The sequence below is a fragment of the Ictalurus furcatus genome, chromosome 8, assembly GCF_023375685.1.
Source record: "Ictalurus furcatus strain D&B chromosome 8, Billie_1.0, whole genome shotgun sequence".
Classification (NCBI taxonomy): domain Eukaryota; kingdom Metazoa; phylum Chordata; class Actinopteri; order Siluriformes; family Ictaluridae; genus Ictalurus; species Ictalurus furcatus.
Window position 1 is genome coordinate 18,104,341 of NC_071262.1, and position 23,371 is coordinate 18,127,711.

Consider the following 23,371-nt stretch of genomic DNA (forward strand, 5'->3'; position numbering starts at 1 on the left):
ACTCTATGCAATAAATTCATGCTGTATTCAACTCGAAATTCCTACTCGGAAAGTCAGGAAGGTCTCCTCAACATGTCAGCAGCATCAACAGTAAATAAAATAAAACTTTACTATTTTAAACAGGTTTATAGTAATATTTAAATTAGATCAACCAACATACACAAATATATAACAATGACCATAGAGTTCCCTGTTTTGCAAAAGTTAATATATCATAAACTCATGATCGCTAATGTTAGTCAGCTAGGTTGTTGCTAACAAAACACCCTTTCGTAGATGCGTCTATATTTATGGAAGTATTTCGTGGACAATTTTCAAAAGCAATTGAAAGCTGTATTTGCAATTGTGTTTCCTAATTGTGGATGCATAAATTGTGACATTCAAATGAACATGCAAATCGTGTATTACTGTTCATTTACGCGAACGTACAGTATCTGCCAAATTTCAAATGGAAACACAAAGTCCATTTGCAATTGAATTTCCCATGTCTTACGAGTTGATCCTGTCGTATCAAAATAGCAATAGCAACTACCCCGTTTGCTATTTCACTTCCTCGGGGTCGCGTATGGAGCCTGACAAAATTCAAATGGAATGTCAAATCCCTTTGCATTTGCATTTCTGATGCCTTGCACAGAAACCTGCCAATCAGTGTTGGGGGTGGGAGTATACTATGGGGCATGTTTGGATTTGGAAGTGACGTCACTCACAATCGACCGCATGTTAGAGCGCCTTGAGGTCATACATGGTCATAGATAAAGCATCGACGGTTTAAAGTTTTTTTGTTGGGATGTAATGTTAACTGTAACAAAAAGACTTCCATACATGTTTTTTTCCCCACTTTGCAGCTCCAAAGTGCCAAGCTTGAAAATTATGGAATTACAAGTTCAGACTTCATGTTTCTGAGTCAAACGCAGCACAAAACAATTTATGAAACTTGCTATAACAAGCTATATAAGTATAATAAGTATAATGTATTGTTTTAATATGGCTTCATTAAAATGTAGCCAGTTGTATGCTATTATAATGTAATAATAATTATAATCATGTACTTTAAGCACAGGGTTTGGAAGGGTTAAATTAAGTTTTGGAATTACACTAGTTTTATTGGCCACTGGGATGATTTTGTCAGGCAGATCTGGCAACTCTATAACTAAAGAACAAAATCTGCTTGACCAGTTGAACAATTAATGCGGGGTTGTTTGAATGAAAAACTGCACCATTTAAGAGAAATATACAGAGTCAACATTGTATGCAACATTAGTGCTAAGAGCTAGGGGTGCAAAGCCTCTAAAAGCTAAAACACAAACAGTTAATCCATACAATTGTTATAAATACAGAATGTTGCCTAACACTGATTTTGATTTTGATTTTGATGACAATTTGGATTCATGCTTTGAAAAAATGACTGAAATGAATCGAGGCAGCAATCAAAAAGCGATGATCAAATACTGTTAATTATAACTAGATCAATTATTATTGATATCAGCATATAAAGAACCTGAGGTTTACAACCCTACTGCTTAATGCTACTAATACATTTGTATTGTGATAAGGTTTCAATAACTAGCATCCTCTGAATATGTTACTGGCGCTTTTTTCACTTAGATTCAAATTCAGCCCTTAAAGCACGACTGGTTTTTGTACTGATACTATACTTTATAGCTGTTGCAATGAATACTAGTACCTAAAGATATCAGATTTTTACAGAATACTCTACAAAATTATTAAGTCATGTGTACCTTCACTGTTAGCTTGCATTGCAGACACCATGACCCCTGGCTCCTATCACAAACATTCTAAATAATAATAATAATAATAATAATAATAATAATAATAAAATCAATTTTCAAACTTCTCTAAAATGAACTCTTTAAAACACCCTCATAACGCGGTTTACTTCTCAACAAGGAAATTATACAGAAATGTTTAAGGAATATCAGTGAAACCGCGTTCACCAGGGCACTACACCACGCTCAGCTCACTCTTATTGACTTTTCAGAGCTCTGTGTGTAATTGCAAGCACCTAAAATAAAGTGTTATGCAACCTTCTGTGGACATCATAGTGGAAAAGGCGCACAGATGGAACCTTTAGTAAATGGCACTGCTGTCAATTGCAGGGGTCTGAGGAGTCATTAAATCGCTCCTCTCAGCCATTTCAGGGAGGAAAAAAAATAGCATCCATTTCTCCCCCACGTATCTCTGAACCATCAGAAAGGTAATCAGTTTCACAGACCCATCAGCGCTGCCTTTTCAGCTGCCGATTCAAAGATCACCTTGGGATGTGACACTGACGAGCCTGGGCGATTTAATGAGCGCTGCGAGCTTCAGTGTGCATTCACAGCCTGAGCAATTCAGACCAGGTTATTATGTGTGATTATAGATTTTATGTGTTGTTTTTTCTTCCCTAAGTGGCTACAAAGACATAATGCAGTGGCTTTAATAGTCATTCATCAATCCATGGTGAGGCTTTAACTGAATAAATTACATTAGATTACTATACAGCCGACTGTACAGACGTCCCTAACAGTCTTGATGTAAGGACATTACATTTCCGAATAACAATGATATCGCAAAAATAAAGAGTAAACTGACTTGATGAAGTCTCCTTCGAGAGCAATGACTCGCTTGATGATCTTCTGTTTTGGGTTCTTGGGAGACCTGGAATAAAAAAGAGAAATAACACTTGCTTAAATGTACATTTTAAACTATGCTAAATTATAAATCGGAAATAAAATGAAGGGTGGTAAAAATCTGAAGTCGGAGAAAATGCATTTGGGGCCATTTGAGGAAAATGTTTGGGAACACCGGGTTTATACAGTGATTTTCAAGGTCACTTTACAATAAAGAGACTAGGAGAACGACCTGCCCCCACTAAAGTCAATCAAAGTCTAAAAACAAGTATAGATACTGATTTCAGAGACCATTCAATTCAGTGAACGTTCATAAAGTTAGCTGAAGCTATCTGTTTTGAAGCACAAACTACAAATGCCACGAGCTGAAACCACTAGAAAGCTAAAAAGCTTGAATGCTAGTGTAAGAGGCGGATTTTGTGATTTGCCAGGCAAGCACACATGCCTCTTTGTCCTGACTGGTTGACTGTTGGTGGTCCATGTCATTTGTTTTTTCATCTTTTTACAGAGTTCGAGACTCCGCATGGACCAGAGTTTCTCCTTTGAGCACATTTTAATGGCCTGTTCTGATTGAAAAAATAAATGAATCCCTAATGATATCTTTAAATCTCAACTTTTATGATCTTCCATTCTTAAAAAGCAAGCTGGAAAAGACTTCCTTGGGAAGCACACATCCCTGATTCTGCTGGGTTGAAACCGTTCTCCATTTCTCGATTACAGATTCTCTTTTGACTTCTTCTCTGTTACAATGATCTTCTGGCACCATGTCAGAATCTATACAGGACTCAGAATCTAAGCAAGCTCCAGCACGCGCCTCTCCATCACCTCCTGTGTCTCCTCCTCCTTCTCCTTGGTGGAAAGGGTGATTTGTGCTCTTCATTAGTTTTAAAGGTCTCGATGTTGGAAGTGCTTATCACAATTGTTACAAATGGTGAACGCTGGGATTTATCCAGCAGAATTCTTGCTTGGTAGATTGAATCGAAAAATACCACTACTCATCCTTTTACACTTCTTTCTCCATCTTTTTTTGTTTATAATCAGCTGCATGGAGTACAGCATGCAGCTTACAAAGAATAGTTTGCAATGGTTTCTTCCATCCAATACTAACCCACTGTCCTGTGTATTTATTGTCCTGTGTTTTTAGCACTCATCTCTCACTGTTTTGTGTTTGCACTTTATGTAGTCCTATGTCCCGTGCTATACTACTGTGTTACACTATGCTCCTGAAGAAACGACATTTTGTTTCAATGCGTACAAGTTATACAGAGGAATGAGAATAAAAATGACAGCAAAGACGACCCAGAAACATAGAGTCATAAATAAAGTCAGGACAGAGAAAAAGCGACTAGTCAGCATTCAGTCCAGGAGCTGCCTCAGGCAATATGGCATCTTAGACACACACACACACACACACACACACACACACTCTCCATCGTTAACTGGGTCACTAGCTCATTGCATTTTCAGCAAGCAAGTGAGGAAAACAAGGAAGACAGGGATAGCAGAAATAACAAAAATAGGAAGCTCAAGAGAGAGTGTGTATGTGTGTGAGAGAGAGAAAGAGAGAGAAAGGGTGACGAGACACTCTGCGTGCTTTCTTCGTCTGTGCGAGCTCTGCTTTGATTGACAGCCCTGTTCATCCAACCAGCTCGTAGCCACTGCTTGAATGATGGGTGGTGATTTGTCTGTCCTTGGGGAGGCTGGGTTGTGCATGCGTGTATCAGGAGCACAGCACAGGCAGTGGTGTTTGAGGAGCGAATACACACTCTGTGTGCTCCCAGTGTGAGAGAGAAAGAGAGAGAGAGAGAATCAGCTCACTCGTATCTCCCTCCCTCAACCAGACCTCTACCTTTATTCTTCTCGCTGTTGATCACACGCTGAGTTTCCTTCCTGACTGGAATAATACCTTACTCAGACCAGGTGGATCTTCTTCCCATACGGTAAGCTCTTCTCTTCTCTTCTCTCCTCTCTTCTCCTTTCCTCTATTCTCATCAGATGACTCACTGCTTCATGTCATCAGCGTGTTAGAGCAGCATGTCAATGCAGAGGCGCCTCGCTAATGGTTCTGACGGCATCATTTTCTGGATTCAAATGAACACCCTCGTTTCTGGGGTTTTTTTGGTTGTTGTTGTTGCTGTTAGTCTCGGTGGCGAGCTTGTTATCTCGACCTGCGTAGGTGCTTTTAGAGGTTTATACAGTGACTAGCACACACACACACACACACACAGACACACACACACACACACACTAAAATGCTCACACTCCACAGGTATCAAGCAGAAACACGAATGTGTGAATAACGCAATGCTGATCTGAGGAAGGAGATTTCATCTTCAGGTCTTCAAATCAGTAAGAATGGTATCGCAAGTTTGCCTACATCAAATGAAGTTTGGATTTAGATTTTATAGATTTAGATCACAAAAGGCCAATAGATGTGAAGTTAATATACATAAAATCAAATGAAAGGAAATTATTTTACATATAATATGTAAAATCCATGAATACAGCAAATAATTTTAAGCTATTATTCTTACACAATCTTTCTTAAAGTATTATTCAAGTGAGGGATTGTTTTTTGTCTATCCTCACATCTGTAATGTATAATAATTTCCTCAACATCTTTTCCTGTTCTGATAAAAGATCAGAAAGTTGTTGGGGGTAGTTGTGGACTTCTCCAAACGCTTGCCTTTAGACCTCCATTATACGTGAGTGCCATGTAAACAGGGTTATGGGTCATTTCTCAGTACAAGGAAACGTGTGAAATGACTTGTTGCTATGTTACAGATGTGATTAGGTTTAAAAACAGACGGAATATTCCTTTAAGGTAGCTTTAAGAAAATTTGTATCTTGGTCATTAATGGTATACACGTTATATAAACTATATAGCATAATATTTATGTATATATAGAGGCTAGCATAATGAGATCTGGTCTTTATGGTTCTTTGTGCTTAACTACTAAATGTTTTGCTGCACTTGGAGTAAATCTTCCTTGCGCGCACACACACACACACACGGGCGCGCGCGTGTTAGCAGCACAGTCTGTTCTCTGCGCATACTCTCATGCTGCCTATGGCAACCATGCTCGGTATGCACCACTCTGACAAATCCCAACATCTCACACTTCCTAACCATCCTGCTCCCATCTCCCATCCTTTGCTTGGATGGCGGAACCAATTGGACACATTTGCATAAACCCAAACCTCTGATATGTTTAGCTGTATTCTGGGTTTTGATCACATATCTATTAAAATCTATTTTAAAGGTGCATCACGTAGCATTTGAGCCCTTCATTAACAACCTTCAGTAAAAGATTCCATTAAAGCTGCATTTGTATATTATGGAGTTATATTCCAAAGACATGCCACGCTAATGAGAACATAAGAAATGCTTGGATTGTGTAATCAATCCTAGAAACAATAACAACAACAAAATTCTAAATCACGTGTTTATTCATGCATATAGTATAGTATAGTATAGTATAGTACAATATAGGAAAATACTCACCAAATGGTGGTGTGATGATTATTTTCCAATAACAACACATCTTGCAGTCTTTTATTTCCTTTGTAACACACCAATTTGCTAACAATTAATTGTATTTATTTATTTATTTATTAAAGAACAGCACAGCATACTTTTTATCCATTTATAGTTACATTTAATGTTGTGAAATGTCTGTGAAACAAGTTAGTTCTTGTATCACTTACATTATAACAGCTTTAAAAAGCCGCTTCCTCATCAGTCTCTCTCTCTCCCCCCTCTATTTGACAAAGCAAATATACAGTTTTCATGCTACTAAAGAAACCATAACCATATGTAAAAACATTACAAATCTGTCATGACGACTTTCCCACGGTGAAAATAGTTCAATTTAAAGCACTGACACTGGAGACTCCTTCTAAAACGGCCAAATAAACGTCTACTTGGCCAAAAACCACCCAAAACATCACCATATTTAAAAACAATTACACATTTTTGTGGAGCATCTGGCATACAATTCCCTGTGTATGTTGTTACTATAGAAATGATAATGTATTAGAACATGCACATTAATATAAACCTGTAGTTTTGTTTTGTAGCCGGAACTACTGTCAGAGCTGCACCTTCTGACCAATCAGAATCGAGAATTCAACATCGCTGTCGAATAAGTGATATTGTTTAACACAATTAACATTCTCCTGGACATTTCAAAATACCATGTTGTCGATTTGTATTTCTATGACTGGAGATAAAGTATACCACATGGAAGCCTCATCTCTTTTAAGGTTCCCTATTGCCAGAAGTGTCCTTATCAGAGTAGCCAAGCCAATAGTTATATAACATATTAAGAAACGTGGCAGGAACAATTGTACAGTTACAATATGCAGTGTTTTTTTAAAATAATAAGATATTGCTATAATATCATAAACCATGATAAAAGTGACAGCTGATGAAATGTAATATCCGCACATTTCCATCGCCGAGTGTGTACTACTTTCTCCCCATAGAACACGCTTTTCATATTCACATACGAAGAATAGGTTTAGCACCGGGGTGATAAAAGGAGCAGAGAAAGACAGAAACACAATAGAAAGAACTGCAGACTTAAACAGAGGTGAATAATTGCTGGCTGAAATAGTTGAAACATCCATGGGGATTCTGTCAGCGGTGTGAAGTGTAATTAATTGCATCTGTGCCGAATATTTGCTAGCTGAGCCGAGCAGGTGAGAGCGGAGGGACTTTATATTTATACCTGCCTTTTATACCTGCCTTCCTGTTCTCTCTATCAGCACTGGGTTCCTGCTACTTCTAGGTTACTGCTAAATCTAAGTTGTATACATGCAAACTCATCACATAACTCCATAAATGGTGCTCTTCGTATATAATAATGAAATAAGATGAGAATATAGAATGATACAGGCGAAGGGGAAATTGTGCTTTGTCTGTGAGACTGTAATAAACACTACAAGAATATACGACACAGTTATCATGACTATTTGACTCCATAATAAAATCAGGATTATTTATCTCAATTATGCAGGCAGTGTAGGAGTAAAATAGTTTTATTTATTTATTTATATATCATATTAACTGTATCAAATATACCCCATTGATTCACATTATAATTGAAAAAGATACACTAAATAAACAATGTAAACAATTAGATCCATTAGCTGCCTTGGTCGATTATAGTTCGTTAACTGAAAAAAGCAATGAATTGCGCAGCCCTATACTGCAGATATTTAATTACTGTAACATTACTGAAATGTAAGAAAGGCTAATAGCAAAGGTTACTCATGCTAGAAAAGTAAATTACTTGTGAAAAATAGTCTTCATTTATGGTCAACTAAAATCTTACACATGCTACACTGGTAGTTCCTCCTAAATTAGATTATTACCAAGAAATTAAATAAATCAACTTTGCAAGCAGGAGAGATATAAAGAAGTGTACGGTGAATGTAGTTGAGTTTATGTCCATATCCACCATGATTACCAAAGACTGATTTTACTCAAACTGCATTTGCAAGTTTGTTTGTCTTTCCACATAGAAACCTCTGAAATGTTCCTTTAAAAGGCAAAATGAGTTTGCCAATCATTTCCTTCACCAATGCAACTCATATTTCTGTGCATTCACCACCGTTATCTATCATTAGAAGCTACAGCACCCTCCAGTAATATTGGCACCCTTGGTAAATATGAGCAAAGGACGTTGTGAAAAATTCTTTATCGTTTAAAATTTTATTTTTTGTTCAAAAAATTCACAAAAATAGTCTGCTTGCATGGATATCAAACAACTGCAAACACAACACAGGATTATAAAAAAATCTTTATTAAATATAGGTGTGCAACAATGATTTGCACCCCTATGAATTCATATGAAAAAACGTATTTGAAGTATATTCCCACTGATATTAAAAAAAAAATTTAGTACACCTTGGTGACTAGGAACAGGAAATTGTTCAACCATGACTTCCTGTTTCACAGGGGTATAAATATGAGGTCACACAGGCCAAATTCCCTTAGTCATTAATAACAATAGGTAAGACCAAGGAATATAGCTGTGATGTGCGGCAAAAGGTTGTTAAGCCTCATAAAATGGGAAGTGCCTATAAGAAAATAGCACAAGCATTGAAAATGCCCATTTCCAGCATCAGGGCAATAATTAAGTAGTTCCAGTCAACTGGAAATGTTATGAATCAACCTGGAATTGGATGTGTGTCTATATTGTCTCACACACTGTGTAGAGGATGGTTCGAGTGGCCAAGAAATCTCCAAGGATCACAGCTGGAGGTCAGAAAGTCTCAAAAACTACAATCTGAAATCACCTATATCACCACACGTTGTTTGGAAGAGTTTCAAGAAAAAAGCCTCTACTCTCATCCAAAAACAAATTCAAGCGTCTTCAGTTTGCCAGACACTACTGAAACTTCAAATAGGATCGAGTTCTATGGTCAGATGAAACCAAAATAGATCTTTTTGGCAATAAACAGCAGAGATGGTTTTGGTACACACAGAGAGGTAGCCATATGGAAAAGTACCTCATGCCCACGGTTAAATATGGTGGTGGCTCTTTAATGTTTTGGGGCTGTTTTTCTGCCAGACGAACTGGACATTTTGTTAGGATACATGGCATCATGGACTCTATCAAATATCAACAGACATTAAATGAAAACCTGACTGCATCTGCCAGAAAGCTTAAAATGGGCTGTGGTTGGATCTTCCAGCAGGACAATGATTCAACACATACAGATACACATACACACAATGATCCAACCTCATCAGGCATTATAGGAGAAGACTCAGAGCTGTTATCTTAGCAAAGGGAGGTAGCACAATGTATTGACTAAAAGGCTTCCAATAATTGTTGCACACCTATATTTAAAAAAGGATATTGTTTCTTGATAAACCCGTGTTTTGTTTGCAGTTGTTTAATATCCTTGAGAGCAGAATATTTTTGTGAATTTTCTAAACAAATGATTGACAAGCTCAACAATATAGACATTTTTTGTCATGTTTGTACTTCTTTGCTCATATTTACCAAGGGTGCCAATATTACTGGAGGGGACTGTACTCATTTAAACCTCCATAATTTACTCATGTCAATCAAAACAGAAAGGAGCAATAATGTGAGTTGTAATATGAACAAAAGTTATCTCCAACTACAAAGTTCCACACTCCTCCCACATGGCAAGGAATCTGATGGGGAAATTGTACCCAAAGTGGGCCACTTGCTTTCTGTGGAATTAGCATGTGGTATTTCAGAAGAATGATAAACTGCTTTATACCACATAGTGGTATAATCTGGTAAATCTGATTGGTCAGAAGTGGTTGATTCATTTTCTATAACAACAGCACCATCAATAGTGTTGGCTGTAACTCAAATTGCAGGTTATATTAATGCGTTTGTTACAATATGTTAGCGTTTCTATAGAAACAATTCATTCACAGAGATCTGAGTTTAATAATAGAAACATTTATTTAACATTGGAGTCTCCAGTGTCAGTGTTTTATAACTTTTAATAAGTTTTCCAGCACATGATGGAGTACACCTTGCGCTTTGTGGTTTCAGTTTTTTTGATTTATCAACCTCAAGAGGGACAAAAAGAGGCTGCTAATAAGTGATTACAGGAACGAACTTGTCTCATAGATGCTCCAAGACATTAAACGTATAAATGGATAAAAAGCACAGCATTTATAAACAAATGAACAATTGGAATCGCTGTCAAATTGCTATAGTATAAGAAGAATAAAACACTTTGTGTGTTGTGTTTTATCCCCTACATTATGGATAATAAATAAGAGACACACTAGCTCCTATGCAAGAAAAAGTGATCATTATGCTACATGTAAAAATGACTTGACTACAGCAAAAACACTGATAAAATAGCTCTGCATGAGACTGTCACAAATTAGCACTTGAATTCCTGGGGTATACATAATACTGTATACATTTATATAGTGCTTTTGTAGACAATCAAAGTGCTTTACATATTATGTGGGGGGGAAGGGGGGTGGGGTCTCCTCAACCACCACTAGTGTGTAGCAGCCACCTGGATGATGCGACGGGAGCCATAGTGACCAGAACACCCACCACACACCAGCTATTAGTGGAGAGGAGAGAGTGATGTAGCCAATTCAGGGATGGGGATTATTAGGGGGCCATGATAGAGAAGGGCTAATGGGGGAATTTCATCAGGACATTTCTCTTAAAACAGTAGGGGTATAACCCCAGTGTCCTGGGATTTTTAATGGCCACAGAGAGTCAGGACCTTGGTTTAACATCTAATCCGGAAGACAGTGCTGTTTTTAGAGTATAATGTCCCCGTCACTACACAGACCACAGGGTGAGCACCCCCTACTGGCCTCACTAATACCCCTTCCAGCAGCTTCCTTAGTTTTACCCAGGTCCCCTATCCAAATAATGGCCAGACTCAACCCTGCTTAGCTTCAGTGAGAAACCAGACAAGAACTGCAGGGAGATATGGCTCTGAGTAATTGAGTTATAAATCATAAGTGCAACATATTTATGATTTTATTGTTCTTAGTAAACAGAAATCATGGCACGTTGATAATAATGCAGCCAAAATTGAGCAAAAAAAAAAAACAACCCAAAATGAAAAAAGCACATCTCTGAATTTTATCCAGACACTAGTCTTAATAACAAAATGCAAAGCAATAACTCAAAAACTTCAATATAACGCATTTACCACCATTATAGAGAAAAATTCCCCCCACTCAGATCTCCATCTCGGCTAATGTGCAACAATGCACAGCAGTTAGGGAAAGCTCTTAGAAGTGAACATTCACCGGCAGAAAACAAAGAGGAACTAATTTAATTAGTGTATGTGAGTGGAGCAAAGGCTTAACAGCAGAGAAGGGTGGAAAAAAATGCACTCACGCTGTGTGACTGTGCATATCTCAATGCTTTGTTCACTTTAAAGCGCAGTAATCCGTACGTCTGCCTTCACAACAAAGAGATCAGACTCACAATGAGACTTTCTATTGCATAGGGTATATGTGACTTTATAGAAAGACACAAAAACATTGCAAATGCAATGATGTGTGAGAAGCAGTCCGTTTTGTCTGATCATACAGTAGATGTGGCCATGAGCTCTATTGACTGGGGGTTAATTGAGTAGATCTTACTGAAAATGTACAGTGTATTGGGGAAAGAAATACTAAATGGTTTGCAGCAGCCTTTGACATTCAAAGAAATTCAATTATGCACATAATTAGCTGTTAAAAGCGCCTTTTACATGTTTAGCTGTTAAAAGAGCCTTTCACATTTTTCCGTGAGGAAAGACAAAAACTGCCTATGCACATAGAGCAAGTCTTTGATGATCATGGATGTGGTCATAAGCTCAGGTATAGTCATCTATACTCATGATGTTCGGTGTTGTCTGAAAAGGTGTTTATGTACAATTTAAAAGCTTTAATTTCTTGGTAATAATTTTGTCTACGTACTATTTGACTATTTGACTGTAGACATGCCTTAGAGCTGGGCAATATCATGATATAATAATGATATTAGGAAAAACTGTGTCACAATACAATTTCCTGAGATATCGCAGGTAACATTATAACTTTTTCTAACATATATTAAAAATGAAAATCATTACAAACTAATATTGGATGTTTTTTTCTTCTTCTCATTTTCATTTGTCTCATTATCAATTTTTGTAGCCGTTAAAAAAAAGATCATCAAACTCAGTTTTTCATTTTTGTTCGCAGTCCTATATATTGTGATATGCACAGTGTGTTGTGGTAATGTCTTCGTATATTTTATTCAGTTATATGATATCTTTTGAATACCACAGCACTTCTTAATGCTTGATTCTGATTGGTAAGAAGGTATTGATTCATCTTCTATAGCCTCCTGATGGCTGTGAAGGTAGTTCCAGTTGCTAGGTTTATATTAAAGTGTTCGTTACAACATATCACCATTTCTATAGTAACAACTTCCTTGTTACTGGAAGATATGGTGGATATGCCACACAACTTTTGATATGGTGGAGGTTTCTGCAAGGGGACATGCATTTTTTTCTGGAAGGAGTCTCCAGTGTCACTGCTTCGTAACACTCGGAAGTAAAGCTGTACAACGTTTTCCGACATGGGGGAATCTTCAGGACAGAGAACTTTGTAGTTTCTTGGTAACATGGCAATCTGCATTTTTTTTCTTATTAACTTTAAAGGAAAATTAAGGTAGGCCGGTGAGGGGAAACATGAGAACAGGAATTAACTTCCATAGACTGAACACAACCACAACATTTAACTGAACTATTAAACGAACAGAAAGTATGGTGTGCTGTTCTTTATTTAATAAACGCAATAGTGAATTACTGTGGTATAAAAGGAATAAACCCCTTTGGGACATGATGATATATGAAAATAACTTTGAGGTGGTTGTTGATTATTTTCCTATAACAACACATCCAGTCATGTTTTATTCCTTACATATTGCCCACAACCTATTCAACACTGACACTACGGAACTGCATCACTAATGAATTTTTCTAGCATAAGTAACCATTTCATATTAGATTATACATCATTTCTTAAATTTCAGTAATATAGAGTATGGAATATTACATAAATCACTACCATTCAGTTATTTGACTAATTGTACCTTTGATTACATAATCACAACCTAAAAGGCAAGGATGAGGAACATAAGCTGTTCAGTACTGAGAGTTTGAGAAACAAACCAGGTCTCTGCTTTAAACAGATGGCTTCAGTGGGGAAAAAAAGGAACGAATGCTTGTTCCCACCTGCCCATGTTGACTCGTTGCCATAGACAGACTAATGCATGCATACTGTCATATAGGGAAGGGGGTCCTTGGCAAAGCTGTTTCTGTAGCGATACTGACAGCTTCATCTAACATTGCCCTGGAGTACCATGGCTTCTGCTCTCAAGGTTACAAATTAATCAAAACATCAATACATGGCATCAACACAGGTTAAGCCAGAGTGTACTCTCAACTGGAGCAACTATCAATCGGCTCCTTATACATAATGCAACTGAAGCAAGCACTAGGGACCTCCTTAATAAATAGCTTTTGCTGTGAAACAACCTATGGGCCTCCTTTTGGAGATGTACACACAGCATGTTTGTACTTCTAGAAAGCATTGCACAATGATTTGATACTATAGATATGTACTCAAACAAGACAACATAATAATGGCAGTTGTCACAGAGTACACACGGTGGTTATTACTGAGACCAGCGATGTGAAATAATTGCTTGGCTCATTCGCTTGCCTTTGATGACTATATGTAGGCAATATAAGCAATTCTGCCACTCACTGGTCCATAACTGCTTACAATTATTAAATGAACTATGATGCTGTTTGACTCATTAGACATATAGGGCAATATACTCATGACACAAGCATTTAACGCTCAGGCAGAGAAAAAGATACAAGTCTGGATCCAAGTTATCCAATACGGGATCTGTTAAGAAGTACCTCAGTGTCTGCAATAGTACGGTACTGATTGGAAAGCTGTGAGTTTGAATCCCTTGAGCCTTGGTCATAAATTTTATTTGCTCAGTTACAGTATATTGTAAGTCTCTTTGGAGAAAATTATCTGCCAAATGAATAAATATAAATTGTAAAATACACTGGGCATGATGGACGTGTTTATTTCTACACACATACCTTCATGTGTTGAGTTTCAAAGAGATAATCCTAATATATAACCCAACAATCCAGTTTATTTTAATATACAGCCAAAAAAGGTCTGTGTTCATGTTCGGTGTGAAATGATATATGAGAGCACTAAGCAAAGCAGTCATAATTCACCTTTTTTTCCCAGTGCAACTGAAAAAAAAACAATAAAAATCTCCCGCTTAACGTCAATATTTTTCAATATTCTTAAATGCCAATACCACTCTGTCTCAGCTATAATGTGACACTGTATTCATTAGATTTCTCCCATCTCCTGTTTTCTGCAGATGGAAATTGATGTGTGTGACTGATTGAGGATAATAATGAAGGCAGAGTGATACATCTCCTACAGCAACCTGAGCTCCCGGTTTTCTCCATTTTCACTCCTCGAAGGATACAGTGACCTTCACATATGTTGCCAGCTTGACAAGCTTGCACCAGGTAAACTGAAAGGTTGTTCCTCATTGCCAAGGAAAACACAAAGAAACTGGTGCATCGGAGAGACTTGGCATCAGCAGAAAAACAGCCAGTTGTTGTGGGAACAAATGACAGTGTACTTGTGAAGTTAACAGCACTAACCCTACAATCAATACGGACTAATTTGCTGAGGGGAAAAGGGCCAGGATGAAAGAACTGCTCTTTGTAGTTTGTCTCTTAGCGGGACTTGCGTTGACTGGCTCTGTTCATGTGTCTGAGTGGACCGGGGCATGTCAGAATCTGTGCAGATGTGGAATCCGACCCTGGTTTTCACCTTTGTCCCTTTATATGGAGGTTTTAACTGTGGACTGTGATGATCTGGGAATTGTATCTCTTCCAGAAAAACTTCCCTCAGATACACAAGTGCTATTGGCACAGAGCAACAACATTGTCAATATTGAGAAACCTTTGAATTATATAGTTAACTTAACGGAAGTGAATCTATCCCAGAACAATATAACTTCTCTTACTGACATCTATCTAGGTGACCTTCCTCAGCTTTTGTCCTTGCACTTGGAAGAGAACCGAATAACCAGCCTTTACGACAACTGCCTTGCGCACCTACCGAACCTTCAGGAGCTTTATATCAACCACAACCTACTCTCTGTAATCAGTCCTGAGGCTTTTCAAGGACTCAACAATCTTTTGCGTCTCCATCTCAACTCAAACCGACTGAGGGTGATCAGATCAGAGTGGTTTCATGCACTCAACCAACTGGAGATATTGATGCTAGGAGAAAATCCCATTTCCCAAATACAAGATATGAATTTCCAGCCCCTGAGTAATCTCCGCAGTCTTGTACTGGCAAGGATGAACCTCACTGAACTACCTGATAATGCTCTGGTTGGTCTCCATAAATTGGAGAGCATCTCGTTCTATGAAAATAAGTTTGCAAAGGTTCCCCAGGTTGCACTCCGAAAAGTCCAAAGTCTCAAGTTTCTGGATCTCAATAAGAATCCTATTGAGAGAATTAATCGAGGAGACTTTGTGGATATGATCCATATGAAAGAACTGGGTATCAACAGCATGCCAGATCTGGTTTCAATTGACAGTTTTGCTGTTTCCAATTTGCCTGAGCTTACAAAGATTGAGGCCACCAACAACCCCAGACTGTCCTATATCCATCCCAATGCATTTTATAACCTGCCCAAGCTTGAGACACTGATGCTAAATGATAATGCCCTCAGTGCACTTCACCATGTTACAGTAGAGTCCTTGCCCAACCTGCAGGAAGTAAGCTTGCACTCCAATCCGATTTACTGTGACTGCGTTGTCCGCTGGATCAATATGAACAAGACTAAGATTCGCTTCATGGAGGCTGACGCTCTCTTGTGCACGGGACCTCCAGAATTCGAAGGCCGTCATGTCCGACATGTACACTTCCGTGAAATGATGGACACATGCCTCCCTGTTATCTCTCCGGAAAGCCTTCCAGAAAGTATCAGTGTGGATGCTGGTCGCTCTGCCTCATTCCACTGTAGATCATTTGCAGAACCAAATCCGGAGATCTACTGGGTCACCCCTTCAGGAGAAAAGATCCTACCAAGAATGGCTTCAAACAAGTATTTGGTGCATCCTGAGGGAACACTGGACATATTTAACATTTCTGAGACTGAGGCAGGCCAATACACCTGTGTAGCCCACAATCTCATAGGGGCAGATATGAAGTCTGTTGTAATGGTAGTGAATGGGTACTATCCAGAACAATTAAATGGATATTTGCATGTACAAATCGATGTGATACAGCCACATTTTGTAAAAATTTCATGGGTACCACCTAAGAGCAGCTTTGTGTCAAATATCAAATGGTCCACCACGTCTTTGCGCTTCACAGCTCATGTACCATCTGATGTAAAAATGTTCAATCTAACGCACTTGCAGCCACTGACGCAGTATGAGATATGTGTAGAAATTACAGACCTGCAAAAGGGGCATTTAAGAAATTGTATTAATGTCAGTACACCTGAGCAAGCTGCTCCAGTGAGCAAATCTGACAAGAGCAAAGCGGTGATGATCAATGCCATTGGTCTGCTTTTAATAGCATCTGCTGTGATATGTTCACTCATTTACAAGTCTCTGAAGAGTGATCATCTTTACAGACGGTTAAGTAATCAACAAACAGGGACACCACTGGGTCCTAGTCCCTGCACCTCTTCTAACTTCACACTGCATGTGAGGTCTGAAGTGGATGCCAATGTTCTGGACTTAAACAACACCATTTAAGAAACTTTTTGAAAAAAAAACAAAAAACAAGGTGGGATACAATGGACACAAGGCTGTGTGACTCACAATCCCACTTTCTGAGTTTCTGCTGGAACACTGCGGGAGGAAATCAGAGGCAGATCAGGAGTCATCGTCCTTCCCAGAGTGTTTTGTGACATTGTTTCAACTCAACACCTCCTTTAGTGTAAATGTCACATGTGGGAATCAATATCCTCCAGATTGAGCTGCCTGGACAGCACTGTTTCTTCAGGCAGGATCAAGGCACAGAACATGAAAGGTTGTGTCCAAATGCCTGACTGTTCATGTATAATGCAACTCCACAGTGGCTTTTGTTTCTATTGTGGGCTTGTAGCAATACTCTTTGCTCTGTCTCAGTGGGAAAGTAAACAAAGTAAACTTTACGATCCACTATGTTCATAGAGTAGATCACAACACGATGTACAACACTTTGTGGGAAAAAAAAATACATTTATACAAAATTAACTGTGAACTAGACTTTTTTTTCTATTTTTTGAACAAGACACATTTAACCATTTAACCAGTTAAAAACACATAATCAGCCTTTTTTTCCCCCCTTTTTTTAACAATATTCTCTGTGAGTTGATGCCAGTTTTGCTGCCTTTTTAAACATATAGTGCAAATTAGATGCTTGCTTAAAAACTCAGTATATGGAGTATGTGATCTTAACATCACACAGCACAAACACACATCAAATGTCTTTGAAGAAATTGGCTTTAGCTCCCATCATTGTGTTTGTGGGGTTACTGATGGCTTCACGTGCATGGCTGACGACTGGAGATGTATGAGAGTGGAGGAGGTAGAAAGGAAATAGGGGCTATCACAAAACTTATTGACGTCAAATTGCATTATATTCTTTTTCATTAAAAATCCAATATGAATTCCCAATCGCCAAACACCCACAGGTGATGAATCACCGTCACAATGCGAATGATGTGGGGGATTTATCAGGCAGGCATGGCTATATATCACCGGAGGGGTTTCAGCACCACGGACAGGGCTTTTAGAGCTCGGCTATTTGTCACAGACGCAAAAGCTAAAGCATAAATCATCAGAGCGGGAAGTAGAGGATAGGTCAGCAGGAACACGATGCAGCTGGACTCAACTTCCTACTGTGATCCTGCTGAGGCTGACCACCCTTATGGACATAGCTCAGCAAGTAGGACGCTCATTTGTCAGGACTCACACTGAGCATGAGCAGGACAGGTAACGCGGCAAAATAGCTGTGCGGCACAAAAAATTTCACACTTCAGGTTCTTCTCTGGGTGAGTGGTGTTAGCTTGTATTGCCTCCCATCTGTAAATACAGTAGCCAATACCAGTAATTTAAAAAGTCTTTGACTAGATGACTAGTAGTCTTAATAACCTAACTCATAGGTAAAGCAAAAACTGTTTCAGGCCATTACTATTTTAGATTATTAATTTTATTTGTGCAGCAAAGGTCACATCAAACCACACTTTAATTAACAGACATACACAGGCTTCAAATAAAAATTCCAGCTTCAATGCTTTTTTAGGCTACAAAAGTAAATAAATCAAATAAATGAATAAATGTGCATATGAATAAATCTGTTTATCATACTATGACCTGCCAGCTCAGTTGAAATTGTTGTTTCTGAAACTCAGAGTGAACAACATGGGAGCTCCTTATAGTTTAAAGATGGATGGAGGATGTGATGCCTACAGCTGCATCTGGAAGGATTTCTGCCATGTTCAACTCTGGCCTCTGTAGTGTCTAAAAACGAATCTGGGTCTGCCTCCTTGAGTTGGCATGCACTTCTGATGGACTATAAACTGGCTGACTGGGATTGGATAGTAATGTGCAACCCGTGGCTCTGAAAGTACACTTTCACGCAGCATTGGTGACGATAGGATTCACCTTGGCCCAGTGTAATTTTATTTAGCTTTAACGGACAACAAAAATAACTGCAGTAGGAATTCCTTTGGGATCAGGCAGGAGCGGGATTAAAAAAATAGTCTGGAGCACACTTCTCCACTTCATGCAAAGTGATATCGAAGTGTTAACATGGCAGTACAGCAAAAGGGAAAAAACCAGACTTTTAGTTGATGGTAGACTTGGCTTCATCTAGCCTGAAATATTTCTAGACTAACAAAGTACATTTAGCCTGCTATTTTTTCCTGCTGTTTTTTCCACTACCCTGACTAGTTAACATCACCCCATGTACATTTATTCATTTGGCAGACGCTTTTATCCAAAGTGACTTACACATGAGGAAATACAAGCAAAGTGATATATCAAGCAAAGAACAATACAAGTAGTGCTACCATACAAGTTTTGTAATTGAGTTCTAGAGAAGCAAAGTGCGCAGAGTAGAGGTGTACGTGCGGAATGTATTTTTTTGCTAATATATAAGGGAGTGGGGGAGGGAGGGGCAAGTTAGGGGTTAGTTAAGTGTTCACAGAAGAGGTGGGCCTTTAGCTGTTTTTTGAAGATAGTGACAGACTTTGCTGTATGGATTGGGTTGGAAGTTCATTCACCATTGAGGGACAGTCAGTTCGAAGGTCCTGGAAAGAGAACTCATGCCTCGCTGAGTAGGCACTACCAGGCGTCGGTTGTTAACTGATCACAGGTTGCGTGAGGGAACATAAACCTGAAGGAGAGTGTTGAGGTAGGGGGGTGCTGTTCCAGACAAGATCGTGAGCATCAAGGCCTTGAATTTGATACGGGCGGCTACAGGAAGCCAGTGGAGAGAGATGAAGAGGGGTGTGACATGGGTTCTTTTGAGCTGGTTGAAAAAAAGACATGCTGTTGCAATTCTGAATCATCTGAAGGGGTTTAATGGAGCTGGCTGGGAGGCCTGGGAGTAGCGTGTTGCAGTAGTCCAGATTTGAATTAACAGGAGCCTGGACTAGTAGCTGTGTGGCCTGATCAATGAGATAGGGTCTGATTCTCTTGATGTTGTACAGAATGTAGTACTACATGTAGTAGTGTTGCACTGACTAGTAGATGACTAGGGTGTGTAAGAACTTGGATATCACTCCATAAAAACAGTGTTGAACAAGATTATAGTATAGCATTTAAAATATAAACAGCATTGAGGTCTATTATTTAGTTTAATAGTGTATATATATATAAAGCTTAAACTACAGTAACACCTAAATCTATTGTTTTAAAAAGTGATAACAGCACCATCCATTCTTGTAAATGAACCACACACCCCAATAGACAGAATTAAAGCTCTGGTCTTCAATCCAGTACACACTCAACATTGGTCCACCTTGAGTCTATTAGTATACTTAATTTTTATAACCATATGTTATAGTCATTAATATGACACACTGTGTGTATATGAAGATACACTACCGCTTAAATCATGATATTTAACTAGCAGCTGATAATATGTAAATGGACACAACCTTTAATGATACAAGAACCATTCACTTTGATTTATTTGCTTCTTACATGGGAGTATTAAAGTAATTTATAATTACATTCCTTACATTACTGTGCAAAAGTTTTAGGCACATGCAAAGAAATGCTGTAGAGCAAAGACGCCTTCAAAATAATGAAATTAAATGTTTATACATTTAAAAAAAATACCATAAAGAGGGGTAAACAGTAATAAATGAAATAAAGTCAATATTTGGTGTGACAAATAAAAAAATCGTAGTCTTCGGTACAATTAGTGCAGTTTTATAAGGAAATGAGCTGTAAGTTTTATTGAGCATCTTGCAGAACCAGCCACAGTTCCTCTGGAGACTTTGACTGTAGTACTTGCTTCTTATTTTTGCAGCAAAATCCAGCAGCCTTCATTAAGTTTATATTTTTGTCTGAAAAGTGGTCTCTTAAGTAATATGCTGCTATCTTTACTGACATACAAACATTTTTCTGTAACATTTAATTTTGTGCTAGAAAACTAACGTTTGGGAGTCTGAAATGTTTTCTGTACTGACTTGATAATGTGGAAGTCATAAAATCAAAAATCTAGAACAAAGTTTACATTAAATAAAATAGGGTGCCTAAAACTTTTGCACAGTACTGTACATCCTCAGTGTGTATCTGGATCACAAATTCAGCATTACTGCGGTAAAAACTTGGCTCAATAAAAATATAGACTTCTTGATTTGTTTTTTTTAAATGTACTATATAGTTAGCTATAGTGATAGAAAGGTGACACCTTTAAAAATGTCTTACAGGAAAATCTAAAATAACCCACATGCAACCTAAGCGCAAGATTTCGCATGAAGTCTGTATATATCCAGTCATGGGTTTTTTGGCTAAAAAAAATCTAAAAATAAAAATGCTGAAATGGTTCAGTAATCCCATAGCAGAACCTTGTCATGCAATTATCTCTTTCAATTTTCTCTGTTCACACTGGTCAAATAAATGTGAAGGATTACACATCACATAGGATAAATCAGACAGAAATCGCAGGGCACACCATTTTCCCTCCCGTGCCTCAGCTGCTTTAAATGTCTTCAGTTACAACACGACATGGAGGTGACAGCACTAATGCGGAGTGATCTCATGAACCGAGATGCTCTGGCTGCACCAGTATCTTGGGAGGAGTCAGTGCTAAACAAGACAAGGACAAAATCTCCTGTTAATAACGACATCCATTTTCATTTCATGAATCTTGTCTAGCACCGTTGTTTCCGTGCCAACAGCCCGTAGAGACAGCAGGAAATATACTTATACCTTAATGTCCCGAATGCTGCATTCATTAGCATGTATCTAACATGCAAGAGATGCATCGGTGAGGGGGTGCGGGGGAGGGGGGGAGTAAGCGCAAACACAAAGCTTGATATTACATGCCCTTCAAGAGATCCATCGACCCGCAGTTAATCTTTTGAAAGAAAGGATGAGAAATTCCTGCACTGCCCTTTTCACAGCAGCCTCAGAAACCTAGTGCTTAACGCTCCACTGGGATTGCACATTTTGTAATGAATAATTTACCTTTTCCTAATGACCCTGCGAGACGGTTCGTTTAAGCGCTGCCTTTCGCTCTGAGCGAGGTGATTAGAGTCAGGAGGCAAGGTGAGAAAGCTAGATTAGAGGAAATTAGTGCGGTTCAGACAACGGTTACTGGAAGCTGCCTGCCTGTTCAGGTATTACCATGAAATGATGCCTCTGGAGAACAGCTTTAGATTGTTCCACAGTAAAAGAAGTTAAGGTTAATTTACCATGACCAGTTATTTGTACTGGAATTTGGGTTTTATGTGCCTGGCACGAAACACGGGCCTTAATGCCAATTTGTCTATTTGTGTAAACTGACAACCTAAACGCTATTAATATCTATTTGAAATATCTGACCTTATGCTGTAGCTACTTAATCAGGCAGTCAACGACTCAGCCAGCATTAGGGTTTGATTAATGATGACCATATAAATATATGAGCAATAAAGTAGACAAAAAATGCTTACTCTCTTTGTAGAACCAGTGGGGGGTACACGGATAAACACTGCACTAAATCAGCTTATAAAACCCTATAAATATAGAAAATGTCCACTTGAAGAAAATATGATATTATTCCAACGTTTAAGTTGTGTATCTCAAAAAATACAAGTGCTCTGAAATGGCTCGAGTAATAAAAACGAAAACAAAATTTTGCTCAAAACAAAACAATCACAGCCTATAACTTTATGACTTCAGTTCAAGGTACAGAAAAGTCACATATAAAAAAAGTCACATGACTCATGATGTGAAACTTACAAATGTGTTTTCTTTAGACACGTCACATGCTATGTTGCGCACATTTTTCACATGTAGTGCATTTGTTTTTATTATTCACGTGATTCTTATTTAAATGAGTTCATTGCATTTCATTTCACATGTTCTTTTTTTTCACCTGTACGGCTTTATTTTCCCCCCACGTGATTTTCCCACGTGAATAATTCTTTTCCACGTGACCACATATTGTTCATATGATGTCAAATGTTTACTTACTGTGAGTTGATGTATGTGCAATTTCAGGGCATAACACTGAAATGCACGTTCACATGTGGTCACATTTGGTTCACATAATCATATGGTACGTGGAAAAAAAAGTACGGTCGTGTGAAATGTATGTGATTTTTCTGTAAGATAAATTAAACTCACTATAAATGTTTCTCAACATTTATGACTGTCCTAAGATGCATTGTTTATACTTTTTTCATATTAACAAAACGTGTTATACTGTGTCTCAGGCACAATGACCAACTAAGGAATCGTGGCAAATGCAAGTGCTTTGTGATGTGGTGTTTTTGGCCTCTGTTCCTTTTTCATATTGAGACACTTCTGAGGGCTTCACCTTCACTCTAACAATTCAATTTTATCACTACTTTAATTTTTTTGTTTTATTTTTAAAAAAAAAAGAAAAAAAGAAAAGAAAAGAAAAGAAAAGCAAGAACACAAATGTTTTACATAATGTTTAC

The 23,371-nt window shown here is 38.2% G+C and overlaps 2 protein-coding genes across 3 annotated transcripts in view; one reads left to right on the forward strand and one right to left on the reverse strand.

Moving 5' to 3' along the window:
* Positions 1-23,371, reverse strand: part of immp2l (inner mitochondrial membrane peptidase subunit 2) — a 127,836-nt gene that overhangs the window by 13,968 nt on the left and 90,497 nt on the right. For both annotated transcript variants that reach the window (XM_053631221.1, XM_053631222.1), the window contains exon 4: positions 2,593-2,658. In XM_053631221.1, coding sequence (XP_053487196.1) covers positions 2,593-2,658 — 66 coding nt within the window. The remainder of the gene's footprint in view (positions 1-2,592; positions 2,659-23,371) is intronic.
* Positions 3,931-17,532, forward strand: lrrn3a (leucine rich repeat neuronal 3a). The gene is made up of 2 exons (XM_053631220.1): positions 3,931-4,570; positions 14,564-17,532. Exon 2 carries the CDS (start codon positions 14,901-14,903, stop codon positions 16,974-16,976), a length of 2,076 nt encoding a protein of 691 aa, XP_053487195.1. The 5' UTR covers positions 3,931-4,570; positions 14,564-14,900; the 3' UTR covers positions 16,977-17,532.

What these genes read in the sequence shown, in the direction of transcription:
- lrrn3a (XM_053631220.1), top strand. Translation starts at nt 14,901, where the DNA reads ATGAAAGAACTGCTCTTTGTAGTTTGTCTCTTAGCGGGACTTGCGTTG.